General features: G+C 39.1%; 2 protein-coding genes across 2 annotated transcripts in view; one reads left to right on the top strand and one right to left on the bottom strand.

The window, feature by feature from the left end:
* LOC102951351 (lymphocyte antigen 75) overlaps window positions 1-18,989 on the top strand; it is a 133,669-nt gene that overhangs the window by 105,128 nt on the left and 9,552 nt on the right. Inside the window, exon 35 of the mRNA XM_042994543.1 lies at window positions 13,447-13,557. Coding sequence (XP_042850477.1) covers window positions 13,447-13,557 — 111 coding nt within the window. The remainder of the gene's footprint in view (window positions 1-13,446; window positions 13,558-18,989) is intronic.
* LOC122240933 (translation initiation factor IF-2-like) lies at window positions 436-12,601 on the bottom strand. The gene is made up of 3 exons (XM_042994544.1): window positions 11,804-12,601; window positions 3,340-3,505; window positions 436-1,175 (listed from the first exon to the last, which is right to left on the bottom strand). The coding sequence occupies exon 3, from the start codon at window positions 858-860 to the stop codon at window positions 486-488; it is 375 nt and encodes a 124-aa protein (XP_042850478.1). The 5' UTR covers window positions 861-1,175; window positions 3,340-3,505; window positions 11,804-12,601; the 3' UTR covers window positions 436-485.

The raw sequence follows: 18,989 nt of genomic DNA, 5'->3' as shown, positions 1-18,989 counted from the left end.
TGAAGATTAGTTAATAGCATTATACCAGTTTTAATTTCCCGGCTTCGACCATTTTACTGGAGTTATACACGTTGTTAACATTTAGAGAAGCTGGCTAAAGGGTTACGGAAATTCTTCGGACTCTTGCAACATTTTTGAGAGTCCGAAATTATTCCAGTTCAAAGGACAAGTTCCAAATACAACAGAGACTTCGCAGAGGCGGCGCACGGGCGGGCTCTCGCCGCCGGGTCAGCCCCCGGCGGGCCCCCTTCCGCCCCCTTGGCCTTTCTCCCCCGCCCCCTGAGACCAGCCGCGTGGGCGGGATTCGCCGCGCCCCGCACTTCCGAGGAGCGCAGCTGGGCGCCCGCACGCGCCGTCATGCCCCGGGCCGCGCTGCCGGCTCTCCTGCTCCCGCTGCTGGGCCTCGCCGCCGCCGCCGTCGCTGGTGAGCTGCCCCTTGCCGCGTCCCCTCCTCCTCCCGGCAGCCAAACCCCGGGCGGTAGCCCTCACCCCCGGCACGGTGGTGTAGCTCCAGCCGCTGGCCGCCCGAGGGTGGCCCGGAGGCGCGGCCTCCCGACCGGGCGTCTAGCCCTACTCTGCTCTGCGCGCCCACCCCGGGCGCCCTCCTGCCTGCCCCCCTGCTCCGGGGCCCTGCGTCCGGTCACCTCCCGGCCCCCGCCCGGCGCCCCCTGGTGCAGCGGGTTCCGAGAGCGCGCCCCAGGGAAAGGCCCGTCGAAGACCCGAGCTTGCCCTTTCTCGCCCACCGTGCGCACAGCCTCGGCGCAGACCCCACTAGCGGGGAGGGGTTCCCAAACGGGGGTGCTGTCTGATGGCAGAGCAGAGGGACTTAGAGCCGCACGCCTGGGGAGCTTCAGGGCCATTTGGGGCCGAAATGAGAAGCGGGGAAGTCAGCTGCGGAGATTTCCCCTCTGCGCATTGCGGACGGAGGGTGGAGGCGGGAGGAAGCAGACCCTCACGTTCTCGCCGCCTTGTTTGTCCCGCCGCTTGGTGTTCAAGTTGTTGAAACAGGAAAACAGTTCAGCCAGCTAACCCCTGGATCGCGGTGGGACGTGAACAGGCTAAGCTCAGATTCGTCTTACGTCGTGTGATTTTAAAAAGTCTTTAAGTCTGCTCTGCTGTTGTGCAAGGGTCATCCGTAAAAATCACACGTGATTAGTCAGTCATTGCCAAAATGACTACGGAGGAAAATAGACAATTCCGTTGAATATGTGGGGTGTTTGTTTGTTTACAAGCTTTTAGTTTACAAGTTTTTTATACAAGCATGTCAAAAAAATTGAATGGGGGGGGGGAAGACTTCCATCCAGAAACACTATTGATTAAACAGTTCCAGGAATTAAAGAGCAAAATAAACAAGAACCAAGGGAATATTTGTGTGGGTTTAAATAAAATGCTTATGCAAGTGGGTTTTTTTTTTTTTTTTGGTTTCGTGTTTTGTTTTTTGTTTTTGGGGTTTTTCCCCCTGAATTTCTCTCCCATTTTGTAAGTTCTTCCTGGAAGCCTGCTGACAGGCAGAAATAGTTGAACGGATCTCAGTGTTGGAGGCAGCTAGAGTAAGCAGCTCAGCATCAAAGCTGCTTTCCTGAGAGCCCTTGTGGATCAGCATTTAGGACTAGTTATGCCATCTGCTGCCTTTGGAGGGGCAGAAACAAGATGTGCCGATTTTCATACTTCACACTGAGCCTATTTTTTAGTAAGACAAGGCTGGACTGTTTCGTGACCCCGCCCTCCCCTACACACCCTCATTATGTTTGCCAGTAACATCTAAACGCCTGTGTAACCCACCCTCCGGGCTGCCATGCCCTCATACTTCATGTTAGTCAAAACATACTTTTCCTGTCAGATTTTTAAAACAATCTATTTCTAGATTTTGATATCTGTCTTTTCAGAGAGGTTGTTTTTGATCAGTAATAGAGGACAAGCTATCTTTGGAAAATTTTGTTCTTTTTTCCTTGTTAACTAGGCTTTTTCAAAGCTTAAGAAGGGCATGTTGAATAAATTAATGCTAGTAATTAACCAGCCTCTATCAGTCAGGAGGCTGTAAGGATTAACTTAGAAAGAGCATAAACTTTGGAGTTAGGTACAGATTGTATGGCCTTGATCAAGTTGTCCAACTCATTGCACTTGGAGATAATACCCCGAACGACCATCATGAGCATTAAGTGAGAACTCGATGGCTTGTACCTATTGCAGGCATGGCAAATCTTGATTTCCTTCCTTCTGTTCTCTTCATACAAAATGAAGGGTGATTATTGCAATTAGAAAACATCATGAGTGCCACATTATGTGGGTTTGGATAGTTGTGGTTACTGATTACATATACATACATGTTGATACAGGGCTGAAAAAAACCATGTTTTTCATCATACTTCACAATCTTCTATCCAAACACCATCAGAAAATTACATTAGACTTAGAACTAAGTCAAGAAAGAGCTTTTCAAGATTATCACAGAATTAGCTGAATGGCAAGATCTTAACAGAAAAGCACCTTTCATATTGTATGCAGTGTAAATTTAACGTTGAAGTGGAAATCATTGTTATTGTTCTCTGTTATTTTGGAATTTATTAGTATAAGTGATCTTATGTTCTTAGTTATTATCTTGAAAATCAAAATAAATAACACATTGTGTAAATTCCTGAGTAAGGTCCCATGGCATCCCTTTTAGAAAGTTCTTCTATAATGGTGCTTTTTGCACACAGTATGTGATCAGTATATGTTTATTGGGTCAATGATTTCCCATCGGCGGTATGAGGTGAGTGAATAAGCATATTCAGAGTAAGTCCTCATTCTGTGGATCAGTCTACATTACTAATTTTGAATTTCCATGGGCTACAAGCCCTAGATGAGGTGCCCATGCCCCTGCCTTTCTTTTTGACGTTATCTTTTACCGTTCTTGCTGTTCACTCTGTTTATCCATACTGAGCCCCTGGGGACTCAACCACCTGCTGGCTCTTCTGCCAGACTGCCCTCCCCTTCCCCTATCCTTGGCATGGCTGCCCCCGCCCACGTCATTCAAATCTCTGTATGATCATATGTCACCTCCTCAGGCCTTCCCTGAACGCCCCACATTCTCAATATCACAACCCCATATTTTATCTTCTTCAAAGCACTTAATACTATCCAAATGCATCTTGTTTACTCATCATCTTCTTGCTTGTTGTCCCCTTACTGAAGAAAGATACATAATAACAGAGACTTTACTGTCTTGTGAATTTTTGTTTTGAGTTGTGTCTCTGTACTTTTGTCTAGTTTATAATAAAAGGACCAAAAGTTTTAAATGAATGCTTTTTAAAAAGTAAGGGTGATAATGGGATTTCAGTTTCTTTCAAATTACTTTACCTCTTTCCTGAACTGATCTCATAATTGAATTCAAAGCGTGAAATCATCTTCATGTATTGATGTGACTTTTTCTAATCCTTGTAGATGGCACAGCGATGTTTCAGGGGAAATTATCTCAGGTATATTTTTGCAAATTTTGAAACATTAATAAATGTTTCTTTTTCTTCTAAAAAGAAGAAAGTGAAATTACAGTTAGGTATTATTTCAAGACTTTTATCATTGTTGAGAAGCATTTAAAAATGTGCTTGTGTGTTGAAAACCAGTTTTGCAACAGGGTCATTGTCCACTTTTTTTTTTTTTTTTTTTTTTGAGAGAGAGAGCGCAAGCAGGGGAGGAGCAGGAAGAGAGGGACAGAGGATCTGAAGTGGGCCCTGCGCTGACAACAGTGAGCCCAGTGTGGGGCTTGAACTCACAAACTTGTGAGATCATAACCTGAGATGAAGTCTGATGCTCAACTGACTAAGCCACCCACGTGCCCCGTCTACAGTTTTTTATGATACGTATCAAGTATTTTATTTTTGTGTGTGTGGGTTATTTCAGATTTTGAGAGCAAATCTTGAAACTGAATCTATAAGAAAATGGACCAGTGATGCCCACCGAGAAAGGTGCAGAGTAACACTGGCACCCCCATTCTATAAATAAATCTCATGACAGCTCTTCTGCGATGGGACTGGAGGGTGGATGATGGAGGTGGACATCTTGGAAGCTGGGTTAAGGGTGATATGGAGGCGGAGTCAGAGAGGCTGAATTTCCTTGTGATTCAGGGAGATCTTGCAGCCCAGAGTACAGCCACAGGCCCTCTGGGTTAGTCAGGGACTTGGAACCCCACTCCTGCCTTCATACATAATAAATAAACAGCTCCTCTTCTTTCTTTGACTCTACCACAGTTGCTCTTACGGAAGGTACGGAAGCACGACTCATATCCTAATGGAGAGGAGCAAAGGTCTTCTTATTGACCAGGGGGAAAAGTGCAGTCCTTGCCTTCACTTTGTTAATATTCAGAACAAGTATTTCCCAAGGATCACTTCCTCTTATGCTGTGCCTGGTTGCTTAAGAAGAGAAATTATAAGGGAACAGAGAGTTCTACTAGAACTGACTGATAATGCCAAATATTCCTGTAGATGTGCCGTTTTATTGTCTTAGCACATGGTAATTTTAGGTAGAGGATCTATGTAGAAACTTTTGGAATCATAAGTACAAGCTGCTCAAGTTTTCATCAGGCTCCTAAATTTCTGTATATATTGAGTCAATAGAATTATAAAGTTATAAAATCCATAAAGAGTCACATAATATAAAGTTATTAATAACCTATCTTTCAAGGCTGCTGTGAAGAAGTAAGAGTAACAGAAAAGTACTTTGCAAAGAGCATTGTGGGCAGGCTGTGTGTGTGTGTGTGTGTGTGTGTGTGTGTGTGCATTGTTGAAATATATTTGTATAGAAAATATTACAGCATCTGTAATTGAAAACTTCTGGCAGTATTTTGGGGAGTCAGGTTTTTAATGATAACAGGGTTACTGCAAAGATAAACAGCATGGAAGAAGGCTTAGCTTAGCTTTCTGCTCATGAAGTGCTTAAACCTCAACAGCTTTCTGCATAAGAGCTATCCAGCTTCTGCTCGAACACCTTTCTTGGCGCTTAAAACGTGTTTCTGGGGCACACACTGACTTGTAGCATGAGAGGAAGGGTTCAGTGCTGAATTAACTGGGGTTACTGCTAATGCTGAAATGAGCCTGAGTAGGAGGCAGTTGAAAATTTTGAGGAAGTGAACAGTTTGTTTTCTATTTTTCTGTCTGTAGCTTTCTAAATTTTTTGTTTTGCCATGTATTGCTTATGTAATTATTCAGCAGTGGTTTTTGAGTTGCTCCAGTTATCATTATCATTACTATACTCATTCCCATCTCAGGGGCCCATGTTTGCTATTCCCTATCTGACCTAGATTTCCACATGGCTTTTTTTCCTTCAGCTCATGCAGACTTTTCATATGTCACCTTTATAATGAGATCTTTCTTAGACTCCTTTCTAAAATTTCTAACCCCTGACCTACATTCAGGATCTTACTTCTCTGGTTTAGCTTTGCTCCTCCGTGCTTATCACTATCTAGCTTCCAAGATGGCCCCAATGATTCTTTCCTCCTGGTATTCATAGTTTTGTGTAGCTCACCCCAGCACCGAATAGGGCTGACCTGTGTAACCAATAGGACATTGCAGAAGTAAGAGTGTGACTCCCAAGGCTGAATTATAAAAGTTATTGTACTTCTCCCTTGTTCTCATTTGAATCATTTGCTTTGAGAGAAACTATCTGCCATGTCATAAGGAGCCTCAAGCCACCCTGAGGCCTCTTCCCCACAATGAGCATCAACCCACCATCCATATAAAGGAGGCTTCTTGGAGGCGTATCCTCCAGCCTCAGTTCAGTTTTCAGATCAATGCAGCCCTGGCCAATAGCTTGACCGCATCTTCATGGCAAACTCCAAGCCAGAATCACCCAGCTAGGTAGCTGCTTCCAAATTCCTGACCCAGAGAAACTGTGTGAGATAATAAAGGTGTTTTGTGTTTTCTTTGCCATTTTAAGCTATTGATTTATTACATAAAAATAGATTACTAATGTATCCTCTAAGTATAAAACATCATCTAACATATCTTGCCTTTGTGTATCTGCCTCAACTACCAGGATGGAAGGATTTTTTCTCCTTTTTGTTCACTGTGGAATCCCTAGCACCTAGAACAACTTTCCCACAATAACCTCCTGAGAGTAGGTACTGTTATCATCCCCGTTTTTACAAAAAAGGAAACTGGGGCACGGTAAGGTTAAGTAACATATCCAAGGTCATGCAGTCAGAACCAGACTTCTCCACAGCTTAATGTGCTTAATCAGAACCCTGCACCGTCCTAGTTCCTTGCATGCTATCTTGTGTTACGTACAAGACACTATGATAGTTATTATTAAGGGTACAGTTAGATTTAAGAAGTGATCTCTGTTGGGCCCCCTGGGTGGTTCAGTCAATTAAGTGACTTGGGCTTAGGTCATGATCTGGAGGTTTGTGATTTCGAGCCCCACGTCAGACTGTGCTGACAGCTCAGCACTTGGTGGTGTGGAGCCTGCTTGAAATTCTCTCTCTCTGCCCCTTCCCCACTTATACTCTCTCTCTAAAGAAATAAACTTTGGGAAAAAATAAAGAAATGGTCTCTGTTGTCATGCAGTTAACAGTCCAATTGGGAAAACAGGGTAAATATCAGATAACTATCATACAAAGTAGGATTTGATCAGTGCTATATGAATGAGTGTCGGTCATCAAAGGGTAACAGCCCCTTTTCCAAGAAGAATGGCTGTCTGTGGTTCTTATGCATAGGTCCCCATGTTTTGTGCCATTTTATCCTTACTGCCCTAACCTCAACTAATCAAAAGAGGGATGAAGGATGACTATTCTAGGCTGGGTAGCAGCTCAAGGGAGTTCCTGGTATAAGAACCCTATGAAGCCTATTTGCTGAGATAGAATCTTCAGATTTCTTATTATCCCGTGTATCCTTATCATGTCTATCATTTGGGGTAACCTGAACAAGTCTTTCGTTCTTGAAACCAAAAAGGCCTCTCATATGTAGTGTAGTGCAAAGTCCTGTAGAAGTTCAGAGGAGAAAGAGGCTACATACAGGAAGATGAGGCTTGGACACTTCACAAGAGAATTCACACATGAGCTGCCTCCGAAATGAGAGTATACTTTAATCAATAGATGATGTGGAAAGCAGAATTAGCATTTATAAAGCATAAGAACTACAAGTGTACAAAGAAGTAATTTGTAAACTTACATTACTGGGTGTTGATTATATTTTTGTGTACTTAATAGAGTTCCTTTATTCCATATAAACAGTATTGCAAAAACTATTTTTATATTCTTGAGTTACTTATTATCAGTAGAAAATACTATGTGTAGCTTTGACTAGAAATAATACAACAGCATTTCTCAACCTGTGATCCAAGAACTTCCAGTGATAGGTAAAGATCTCTCAGGTGTCATCAAATAGGGTAATGGAGTCTGTTTCCATTTAAGGTTGTTTTTTTTTTTTTGTTTTTTGTTTTTTGTTTTTTTTAATTTTATAAGGAGAAAGAAAGGGCAGCAAAAGGAATCAGAAGAAAGTAGGAGAAGAAAAAAAAAAAGGGAAAAGAAAGTTAAAATTTGCATTTGATAGTACCTGCCCTTGTGACTTTCTATTTGAGTTTCATTCTGGAAATGACTGTTTTGTCTCTCATGTCTTAATACATGAAATATTATCTGGTAGGAGGGAGAGACCTGTCTACTTCACTAATACAACAAATATTTCACTCCTTTACTGGGTGCTTTTTATGATATTCCCTTTATTTTCGAATTTCTTTCTCTTTTTATTTTTGTATATGGCAAACTCCTTTATCCTGTGAGTTGTAGCTCAAGTTATTTCCTTCTTTTTAAAATGTCAATACCCAAGCTTCCCACTAGAGTCCTTTCTAGAGGAGAATAACATCATCTAGAGCCTCTACTTTTTTTCCTACACAGTGTCTGGTAATTGATTTAAAAAATAAAAAACAACAACAGCAACAACAACAAAACACATCCAGTCATGTACCAAGGAATAAGAAACAGGCCAAAAGGGAAAAGAAACAAAAATAGACCAAGAGGCAACCCAGAGATTAGAGTAATCAGAAATGGACTTTAAAATAACTGTAATAAGTTTAAGAATATAGATCATAAAATTGAGAATTTTAACAGAGACCCAGAATCTATAAAAGTATAAACAAATTAGAATTCTATAACTGAAGAAGCATTGACATTATGAACTGAATAGATGAGTGTTAACAGCAGATTTGTTAAAACCTAAGGAGTAGATTAGTACACCAGAAAGAACAAGATTATAGTATGGAAAGCCAGAAGTATTAAAAATATAGAAAAGAGCAAAGGGAACATATGGGACATGGTGAAAAGTCTAACATAAACATAATTGTAGTCCCAGCAAGAGAGGAGAGAGAAAATGGAAGCATTATCTGAAGTGATAGTGGCTCAGAACTTTCTGAAAGAGACCATTGAAAATAAGCCATAGATTCTATAAATGCAATGAAATGTTAGCAGGATTAAAAAAAAAAAAAAAAAAAAAAAAAGAGGGGATCCTAGGTGGCTCAGTCGGATCAGTCATGATCTCACGATTTGTGAGTTTGAACCCTGCATCTGGCTCGCTGCTGTCAGCATGGAGCCCACTTTGAATCCTGTCCCCTTCTCTCTCTGCCCTTCCCCTTCTCACACCTTCTCCCTCTCTCAAAGATGAATAAGCATTAAAAAATAAGTAAAATAAAAATGAAGCATACCACTGTCAAACTGCTAAAAAACAAAGACAAGATCTTGAACGAAGCCAGGAAGAGCAACAATCAGCTGATTTCTCAATAGGAACGATGGAAGCCAAAACAACAAAATGACATCTTAAATGAAAGATAAGCTGACAATCTAGAATTCCGTATTTGCAAAAATATCCTTTAACCATGAAGGCAGTATAAAGATATTTACAGAAAACCCAAAAACTGAAGGAGTTTGTAATAGACTTGTAGTTAAATAAACACTAAAGGGATTTCTTCAAACAAATGGAAAATGATTCCAGTTAGTAACACAGAAATGCAAGGAAAAAAGAGGGAGGAGGATCAAGATGGCAGAGTGGGAGGATCCGGAGCTCAACTCCGCCCATGGACCCGGCCCGGCTATAACGATCTACAGATCAACTCTCTTTGAGCACGACTAGAGTTAGCAGAGCAGCTCTTCCACAGATAAAGATGGAAAGAAAAAGCCACATTGGGAAGGGTAGGAGGGGCAGAGATGTGGTCATCACCACTCAACCGGCCTTACAAGAAACCTTAAAGGGACTCCGTTAGGCAGAAAAAAAAAACATAAATAGAAGAAGATTTTGAAAGAAAAAAATGCACTGGTAAAGGGAAACGCCTAGTATGGGTAGTGGATCAACCACTTATAAAGCTAGTATGAAGATTAAAAGACAGAAGTAGTAAAGTCAGTTATATCTACAATAATTAGGTAAGGGATGCACAAAATAAGTTGTAAAATATGATGTCAGATATAAAATGTGGAGAGAGCAAAATGTAGTGCTTTTAGAATGTGTTCAAACTTAAGCAACCATCAACTTAAAATAGACTGCTGTATACATAGGATGCTCTATGTATGAACCTCATGGTAACCACAAACCAAAAACCTATAACAGATACACAAAAAATAAAGAGAAAGGAATCCAAACATAACATTAAAGAAAGTCATATCACAAGGGAAGGAGCAAAAGAAGAAGGAACAGAAAGAACTACAAAAGCAACCAGAAAGCAATTAACGAAGTGGCTGTACATACATAGCTATCAATAATTACTTTAAATGTAAATGGTCTAAATGTTCCAGTCAGAAGACAAAGGGTGACTAAATAAATTTGAAAAAAAAAAAAAAAAAAAAAGACCCCTACCTAGGGTACCTGGCTGACTCGGTAGAGCATACGACTCTTAATCTTGGGGTTGTGAGTTCAAGCCCGCATTGGGCATAGAGCTTCAACAAAAACAAAACAAGACTCATTTACAGTCTGCCTATAAGACTCACTTCAGACCTAAAGAAACATATAGACTGAAAGTGAAGAAATGGAAAAAGATATTACATGGAAATGGAAAGAAAGCTGGGTAGCAATACTTAGACAAAACAGACTATTTATTTACTTATTTATTTACTTAGAGCACACAAGCAGGGGAAAGGGGCAGAGTGGGGGAGAGAGAGTCACAAGCTGATCCAGAGCCTGACATGGGGCTTGATGCAGGGCACAATCCCACAACCCTGGGATAATGACCTGAGCCAAAATCAAGAGTCAGATGCTTAACCGATTGAGCCACCTAGGCACCCCTAGACAAAACTGACTTTAAAAGAAAGACTGTTAACAAGAGACAAAGAAGGGCATTACATAATCATAAAGAGATCAATCGAACAAGAGAATATAACAGTTACAAATATCTGTACACCCAACATATGAGCACCTAAATATATAAAGCAAATATTAACAGATATGAAGTTAGAAATTGACAGTAATACAATAATAGTAGGGGACTTTAACATTCCACTTATATCAGTGAATATATCATCTGGACAAAAAATCCGTAAGGAAACAGCAGCCTTAAACAACGTATTAAACCACGTGGACTTAATAGATACACACAGACCCAAGGGAAGAATACACATTCTTTTCAAATGCACATGGACTATTCTCACTTTAGGTCACATGTTAGGCCACAAAACTAGTCTCAATAAATTTAAAGATTGAGATCATATCAAGCATCTTTTCTTAAATGTTTATTTATTTTGAGAGAGAGCATGTGTGTGAGCAGGGGAGGAGCAGAGAGAGGGAAGGAGAATCAATCCCAAGCAAGGTCCGTGCTGACAGTGGGGCTTGATCTCAGGAATCTTGAGATCATGATCTGAGCCAAAATCAAGAGTCAGTCGCTAAACTGACTGAGCCACTCACGCACCCCAAGTATCTTTCCTGATAACAACATAGCTAGTATGAAACTCGATATCAAATACAAGAGAGAAAAAAAAGTAAAAAATCCCCAAACCCCACAAACATATGGAGGCTAAACAACATGGTATGAAACAATGTCAATGAAGAAATCAAAGAGGAAATTAAAAATACCTTGAGGTATTATATGATTTCACTTATATGTGAATCTAAAAAAGTTCCTCTAAGAACCCGACTTTCAAAGAGGGCAGCAAAGGTATATAATGAAAGTATGATGGTTGAGTACTGTTTCGTAGGAAGAGGATCTCAGGGCGTTGCTCCTCCACCTACAGACTTTCAACCACACATTCTGTTTTCAGGTCCTCCCTGAACGCTTCCCCTACAGATGTGTGTCTGGCCTCTCCAATTCTTAAACCTTTCTGGACTTCTTGCTTTTTAACTCCTGAGATCATACTGCACATACAGTTTTACAGCCAGATTTTTTTTTTATACTTGATGTTTCATTATGTAACTGTTGCTAAAATACCCTACCAACTACCTTTAAGCCACCACAATGAGAAAGTTCTAGATTCCTACCAGAGTTCAAGCCAAGGTAGTCACAGGTGTCATGCAAGTACTTACAGAACAGCAGGAAGGAAAAAACCTGTATATAAAATAAATTGTATCTTGAGACACCTATCCTTATGCTAGTACATCTTGAATGATTTTTTAATTTTTAAGTAATCTCTACACTGAACGTGGGCCTCGAACCTACAACCCCAAGATCAAGAGTCACGTGTTCTACCAACTGAGTCAGCCAGGCAGGCACCCCCATCTTGAATGAGTTAACTACTAAATATAGCAGTATGAGGCCAGGAAAAATTCAGGTCTCACCATGGAGGCAATTTTAAGTAACCCGTGGTATTATTTAGAATATTGACCCAGATGCTGTACAGTGACCTGAATTAACAATGGCTTACCAAGATAGAAGTTTGTTTTCTGTCTCGTAACAATCCAAGTGTGATATGATGGCTCCATGTAGGATCCTTCTGTCTTGTTGCTTTCTTCTTCTTAGGCTGTTTCCATTGTTCATATGATTAAAGATGGCTGAGTACACGTTAGCCAGTGGGAAAGGGGAAGTATAATCCAGGGAACACACTTTGAAAGTACTTTTAAAGGCAATTTTGCACCTTTCACTTCAGCTCACAGCTCATTATCCAGAAGTTACTAGAAGACTGGAAAACAGGTTAGCTTGGTGGCCATGTATTTTGTGCTATATAAGAAACTGAGGGAAATGAAATGAAATGAAATAATGAAATGGAAATGAAATGAAGTGAAATGAAATGAGACAAAATAAAAATAAATATACCAGAAAAGAAACGCTGAGGTTAAGTACTGGGGACAGCTAATGGTCTTTGCTATATTCTGAGCTTAGTAAAGTCAAGTTGTTGAATTTAAATTAACATAGGTCTGAGGTTAAGTCCTGATCTTTGTAGTAAGGGATTCTTTTACTTGTGTATACCAAAATTACAAACAAAACTTAAAAATAAAACCAGGAAAAATCATAGTGATTTTCCCTATAGAGGCTTAAGGAAATAGGGAAGATTAATGCCTTATGCTTCTTTTATTCACTGGAATTCAGTAAAATCCTCCTCCGTTTTCCCCATTCTGGCCAGTGAAATCAAGCTCTTTTACTTTTGCTTCTAATACTAATGAAATTCCAGAGCCAAGGTTCACAGATGTATACATTTAAATTTGTTTTTTTTAACGTTTATTTATTTTTGAGACAGAGAGCATGAACGGGGGAGGGGCAGAGAGAGAGGGAGACACAGAATCAGAAGCAGGCTCCAGGCTCTGACCCATCAGCCCAGAGCCCGACGCAGGGCTTGAACTCACGGACCGCGAGATCGTGACCTGAGCTGAAGTCGGACGCTTAACCGACTGAGCCACCTAGGTGCCCCCAGATGTACACATTTATAATGAACAAGAAGAGATCAAGAGACAAAAGAGGTGCCACTCCCCTTTGCAGCAATGGAGGAAGAGAGATGGTTCTGTTTCACAGAACTAAGTTCAACGAATCTGCTTTGATGAGGTGTTAAACTAAAAACATTCATAAGAACATCTATCTTGTTTTCCTGTGCAATATGAAAACGTGTCTGAATATTCATAATCTAGCAATTTGTTCTCTGTTCTTGGAAGTATAATTTTTAAGAAAGGTCTTATAAACTCTTGAGACTTTGAAATTGTTACTACATACTGCAAAGACAACCTTCACAAAGAGCTTGTATTTCTATTGGTTGTCTTTCTTGATAGTTCGTTGCCTTGGTAATAATGCTGTAATCTACATGTCTGAATTTCTAAACACCCTAAAGGCTTGTAACTTTGTTCTGTCAAATCAGAAGAGAATCATTGGCACATTTCTCTTCTCCCATATATAGAATGGAGAAAAATAAATTCCCATCACAGTAGTTGATTTCTTTTGACAAAGACTGAGAGCTTTGTTGCTAAATTAACAAGGGGTATTGCCTTTCTTTTTCTCTTTGAAAATTTAATATCTACTATCTTTAGGAATTCATGGAATTCTTTTCAAGTTATTTAACAGGGTTTCTTTTTTCCCATATAGACTGTCCTTCATCTACCTGGGTTCAGTTCCAAGACAGTTGTTACATTTTTCTTCAAGAAGCCATCAAAGTAGAAAGCATAGAGGACGTCAGAAATCAGTGTACTGATCATGGTAAGGAGTTCATTCCTTTTTTTTTTCACAGTCTTTAAATAGTGTTCACTAATTCCTTGCAAAAATAGTTTTGTCAGGGCGCCTGGGTGGCTCAGTTGGTTAAGCTTCCAACTTTGGCTCAGGTCATGATCTTGTTGTCTGTGAGTTTGAGCCCCACATCGGGCTCTGTGCTGACAGCTCAGTCTCTGGCCTGCTTCAGATTCTGTGTCTCCCTCTCTCTCTGCTCCTCCCCCGCTTGCATGCTCGCTCGCTGGCTCTCTCTCAAAAATAAACAGTTTTGTAATATCTCGCTTTTACCTGGGTCCCTGTAATAGATGGACCATTTTTATTGTAGAATACATAAGCCATAAGTGGAATTGGGCATATACTTAACCTTTGAGTTGGAAGACAGCTGTTAGCCAGTACTGTCCAAAGCTTTGTGCCAGAAACTTAGCAACAGAAGTCTCCATTTAATGTGCATACTCTGTGCCAGGCACTGTGCTTAGGCACACCATATACTTTACCTGGCTTTAATGAACGTAACAAACCTATCAGGTAGTTTTTTTATTATCCTCCTTTTATCAACGGGACAAACTAAGTGCAGTTTATTTGTTTGAGGTCACACAGGTAGTAAGTGACAGAGCCAGGATTTAAACCAGGGTCTAGCAAGGTCTAACAGAACACTCTGTTATTCTGCCTTGAAAGTGCTGTTTCAGGTATGTAGTGTGGGCAGAAGTCAAATGGGACCATGAGGTGAAACTGTGGTAAAGAAATGTATGTTAAAGAAAAAGGAGAAGTGCGCCTGGGTGGCTCAGTCTGTTGACTGTCTGACTCTTGATTTCAGCTCAGGTCATGATCTCATCGTTCATGAGATCAAGCCCCACCTCGGGCTCTGCACTGACAGCTCAGAGCCTGCTTGGGATTCTCTCCCTGCCCCTCTCCTGCTCATGCTCTCTTTCTCTCTCTCTCTCAAAATAAAAAAAAAAAAAAAAAAAATTAAAGAAAAAAGAAAGAAAGAAAAGGAAAGAAAGAGAAAGAAAAAAGAGAAAAAGGCTATTTGCTAGCAGATACATTCAGTGTTCTCCAGAAAATATATTTACAACTTCACATTGTGAAATATTTTAAATAAAAATGGTATTTTTAAAAAGGTGTGCTTGGGTGTTCTTTATATGTTTGGCTGTTTGGCCCAAAGTGCATCCTTGTTGTTGTCTCTAACTGTTGTGATACTTGTAAGTTCAAACTGAAACTAGGATGTGAACTAGCAACTTTTTCAACTGAAATACCTGTGATGGTGATAGGAGAGTCCTTGATTCTTTAGAGGTGTTTTTTATTACTGCATGAGATCTAAAATCTCTTGATCATTTCATTAAATTTTATCTTAGACTCATCAGTAACTCCAGCATTTAGAAATGCCCTTTACCTTAAAAAAAAAAAAAAATCTAACAACCGACCAATACAACATTTTGGAAGAATATCAAATCATATTCACTTATCATAGAAGGAGTGAATGTAAGCATAGAGGTTTTTAATCCTGGTAAGTGCCATGTAGTACTCAATGCATATTGTTTCCCTTTGAAAAACCCATACCTGCCAAATGGTGTTGAACATTGGCTCTTTGAAAACAAGACATTTCGAATCTACCAGTATGGTTTCATTTTAAAGAAATTGAGGGCTGCCTGGGTGGCTCAATCGGTTAAGCATCTGACTCTTGATTTCAGCTCAGGTCATGAGCTCACGGTTTGTGAGTTTGAGCCCCGAGTCAGGCAGGCCCTGTGCTGACAGCGTGGAGCCTGCTTAGGATTCTCTTTCTCTGCCCATCAGCTGCTCACACATTCTCTATCAAAATAAATATTTTTTCAAAAATTGAATAATAGGCATTTTTTCAAATGGGGCTTCCCCTATAACAATTTTCTATCTTTTTAAAAAATTACTTATATTAGGTATACTTAATGTAGATTTCAATAACAGACATTATTTGGGAGGCTGAGAGCCTAGAAAAGACCTATTATACTCTTACTAGCCTGTATGAACCACTATATCAGAATTCACTGTCCAGTTTTACTACTTATCTTTAGCAATTAAGCAAATGCTTACTTTACAGAGGCAAAATTACTACTGGTTGACTTTTTCTACGACTCAACTGCAGTTGAGTTGTATTTGCCATTTTTCTTTAGCAAAGCAAAACAGAATTGGAAACAGCCAGAAACTTTGTGATTTGACCTTGATTGCTTGTTCTGGAGTCCATTAACTCTACTTGTTCAAGCAGGGCAGCCACTAAGGAATTTTAAATGCTTATTTATTTTTGAGAGAGAGAGAACACAAGCAGGGAAGGGGGACAGAGAGGAGGAGACACGGAATCTGAAGCAGACTCCAGACTCTGAGCTGTCAGCACAGAGCCCGATGCGGGGCTCGAACCCACAAACCATGAGATCATGGCTTGAGCTGAAGTTGGATGCTTAAGGACTGAGCCACCCAGAGGCCCCAGGAATTTTAAATTGTTATATTCAAATTTGCTTATAAAATTTATCTTGTGTCTAAAGAAAAATATAACTCTTTTCCCCAGTTAAAAATCTATAAATTCAGTTTGTCTTACTGATTGGATTTTTAAAAATTTCTCATACATTTCTCTTTACCTTACCATTTATTTGAAAATCCTCTATATTTGTTTCTACTCTGGAAATACCCAGTTCATTAATGAATCAGAAAATTAGCTAAAATTAGTTAATAACACTGGTATTTATTTTTGGCTACACCAGTGTTTTGGTTAAGAGTCATAAGTAGACATAAATTCAGTGTTTGCTATGTATGAAGAAAAAGCAAAGGTATAATACTACAGTATTTACATTGGGATTTATAAAATCTTGCCAGCTATACAAAATCATATGTAAAACCTGTCATTAGGGGTTTAGAAAACAAGTGACCTATTACCTTTTGTGCTGCAGTGAGCTATCTTTAGAAATATTCCCAGTGTTTTGTATAATTTACTTCATATTACCTCTCCTTATTTTTGGTATCCTTATTCATTTAGGTAAATAATTGTGAGAGGCTAACATTTTTCTTATTTTGCAACATTTACCTTTAATTTATGTTATCATTATAATAGAAAAAATAAATATTTTCAATATTTCTTTTTTGTGATTTGTGAGATATGTCACTAGCTATAAAAAGAATTGAAGACCCATATTATATCTCAGCAGGTAGTGTCACTGGTAATGCACTGTAAAAAAATTTTTCTTGAGCACATGCATTCTCCAGGGACTTACGCTGTCATTTGTTAAAGAAAATGAAAGTGTGACTTATTTGCCTGACACAGTAATTTAAGTTTATACAATATTTAATTAGATTACAATGTTAAGAATCATTAAAGTTCCCTTGGCTTCCACAAGGTCAAAGAAAAGGATGAAAAACTCCTCTCTGAACACTTAAGCCAAAACTATAACCTAGTTAAATACTTCCCTTGAGAGTTTTTCTAGAGTGGTATTTTGGTCACATTTTACAAGTGAGTACAAGTATCAGGGTGAAACAAATTAAAAGTCTGTGCGACATTTAACAGGCAGGCAGCTGGAAATGATAAGAAAACCATCATAGAGTTTTTCAAAATGGAGATACGACTCAGAGAGCCTTGCTGAATCCTAACTTTGGATTAAAGTATTGTTATCTGATTTTTCTTTTAAAAGTTCTTTGTAATATGCACAATCACTATTAAAAAACTTAGAAAAATACATGTGCAGATATTTTAAAAATATAGCAAAATCACCCTAAATTGCACCACCCTAATAAGGAAATGTAATGATTGTTAACATTTTGGTTAAATATCCTAGACATTTCACCCCAGGCAAATTTATATTAATACTTTTTTTTTTTTTTTTTAATGCAGTGTGCCTTTTAATGTTTATTTTTGAGAGAGAGTACCAGAGGGGGAGGAGCAGAGAGAGAGGGAGGATCCGAAGTAGCTCTGTGCTGTGTGTGCAGAGCCCTATGCAGGGTTTGAACTCACGAACTGTGAGATCATGACCTGAGCCGAAGTTGTGTGCTTAACCTACTGAGCCACCCAGGCGTCCCAGCTATTTTTTTAATATATAAAAAAAGGGATATTTGGCAAACTGTCCCGTAATTTGCATTTTCCATTAAAGATGTCTGTGGCAGCAAAAATGTAATGCATATTTCCTAATAACTGTGTATTAATCCAGTATATAGAAATGCCATAATTGATTTAATTAATCCTTTAATATTGGCTATTGAATTATTTGCAATCTTTCAGTGTCACAAACATGCGGTGAACATTAATGATTGTGTCTATTTGAGCACAGAGCCAATGATTATTAAGGATTGCTGGGTCAAATATGTGCCCTTTTAAGGGCTTTTGACACATCTTGCCATATTGTTTCCAAGAAGGTTGTACTAATTTTTACTCCACCTAACCACTTATGAGTTTCTATTTTGTTATACCCAGGGCCAACACTGTTTAATCTAGAAGTCTGAAAGGCTGCTTAATTTAATTTTCATTTCTTTACCAGTGAGATTGCATTTCTCACACATTTCTTTTGTTAGATTTCCTTCTGTGAGGGTGAACTGTCTTTTTTACAGTCTTGAAACAATTATTTTTCTTCCATTAAGGTGTTGGCTTCTTTATTTATAATAGAGCTGCAGTCTGCCTGGTTTGTGATTTTAGACTTTTTGGCCCTATAGTAATTTTCTTTTCCCCTATTGTTAAATTTATTGGGGTTTTTTTGGTAAGCTTCTTTTAAGATATAAAAGTAATCATTTAATAAAAATTTTTCTTAGTATATCAGTACATAGTAGCTCTGTCTTTTCCATTTAACTGTTAACTTATTACAAAATATTATCAACTTTAGAGTGAGGTCATAAATATAGTAGCCTACAATTTAAGCCACCTGTAATTCTCAAAGGATGGTCCCTGGATCAGCAGCATCAGCATCACCTGGGAACTTGTTGGGAATGTAAATTCTCAGGCCCCATCTCATTCCAGTTGGAAGCCCTCCAGATTTCGATGCATGCTCAAGGTGGAGAACCCCTGAACTAAGACAATATTCTGGAATTTTCAGGAGACTTTGTTAAGTTTGGATGATTTTGGAAGAATGTAATAGTAGGCAAAAGTACTGTATTTCTCCATGTACTTGCATTAGTTATAGTACAGAAAGTCTCCACACTGTAAAATATACGTAGGATCAACAACTTATCATTGGAAAATGGGAAAATTGTTACTTCTAAATTACTGAGGCTGAGAAGTCCTATGTTTATTATTTTTGTGTTATATTCCATATTTAGCTGAGTACACCTGAAAGGCTGTTACATTATTATTATTATTATTATTATTTTTTTTTTTTTTTTGTCTTACACCCAGGGATTAGATGTATCCTCCCTGCCAGCTTTCTGGCTGCTTTGAGCACAAGCCTTGATGTCATCATTTATTCAACTGTCTTCACTTGAAA

This window comes from Panthera tigris, chromosome C1 (assembly GCF_018350195.1).
Source record: "Panthera tigris isolate Pti1 chromosome C1, P.tigris_Pti1_mat1.1, whole genome shotgun sequence".
Lineage (NCBI taxonomy): Eukaryota > Metazoa > Chordata > Mammalia > Carnivora > Felidae > Panthera > Panthera tigris.
The sequence above is the reverse complement of the archived record's forward strand: the minus strand, read 5'-3'. Positions and strand labels throughout refer to the sequence as shown.

What these genes read in the sequence shown, in the direction of transcription:
- LOC122240933 (XM_042994544.1), bottom strand. Translation starts at nt 860, where the DNA reads ATGGCCCTGAAGCTCCCCAGGCGTGCGGCTCTAAGTCCCTCTGCTCTG.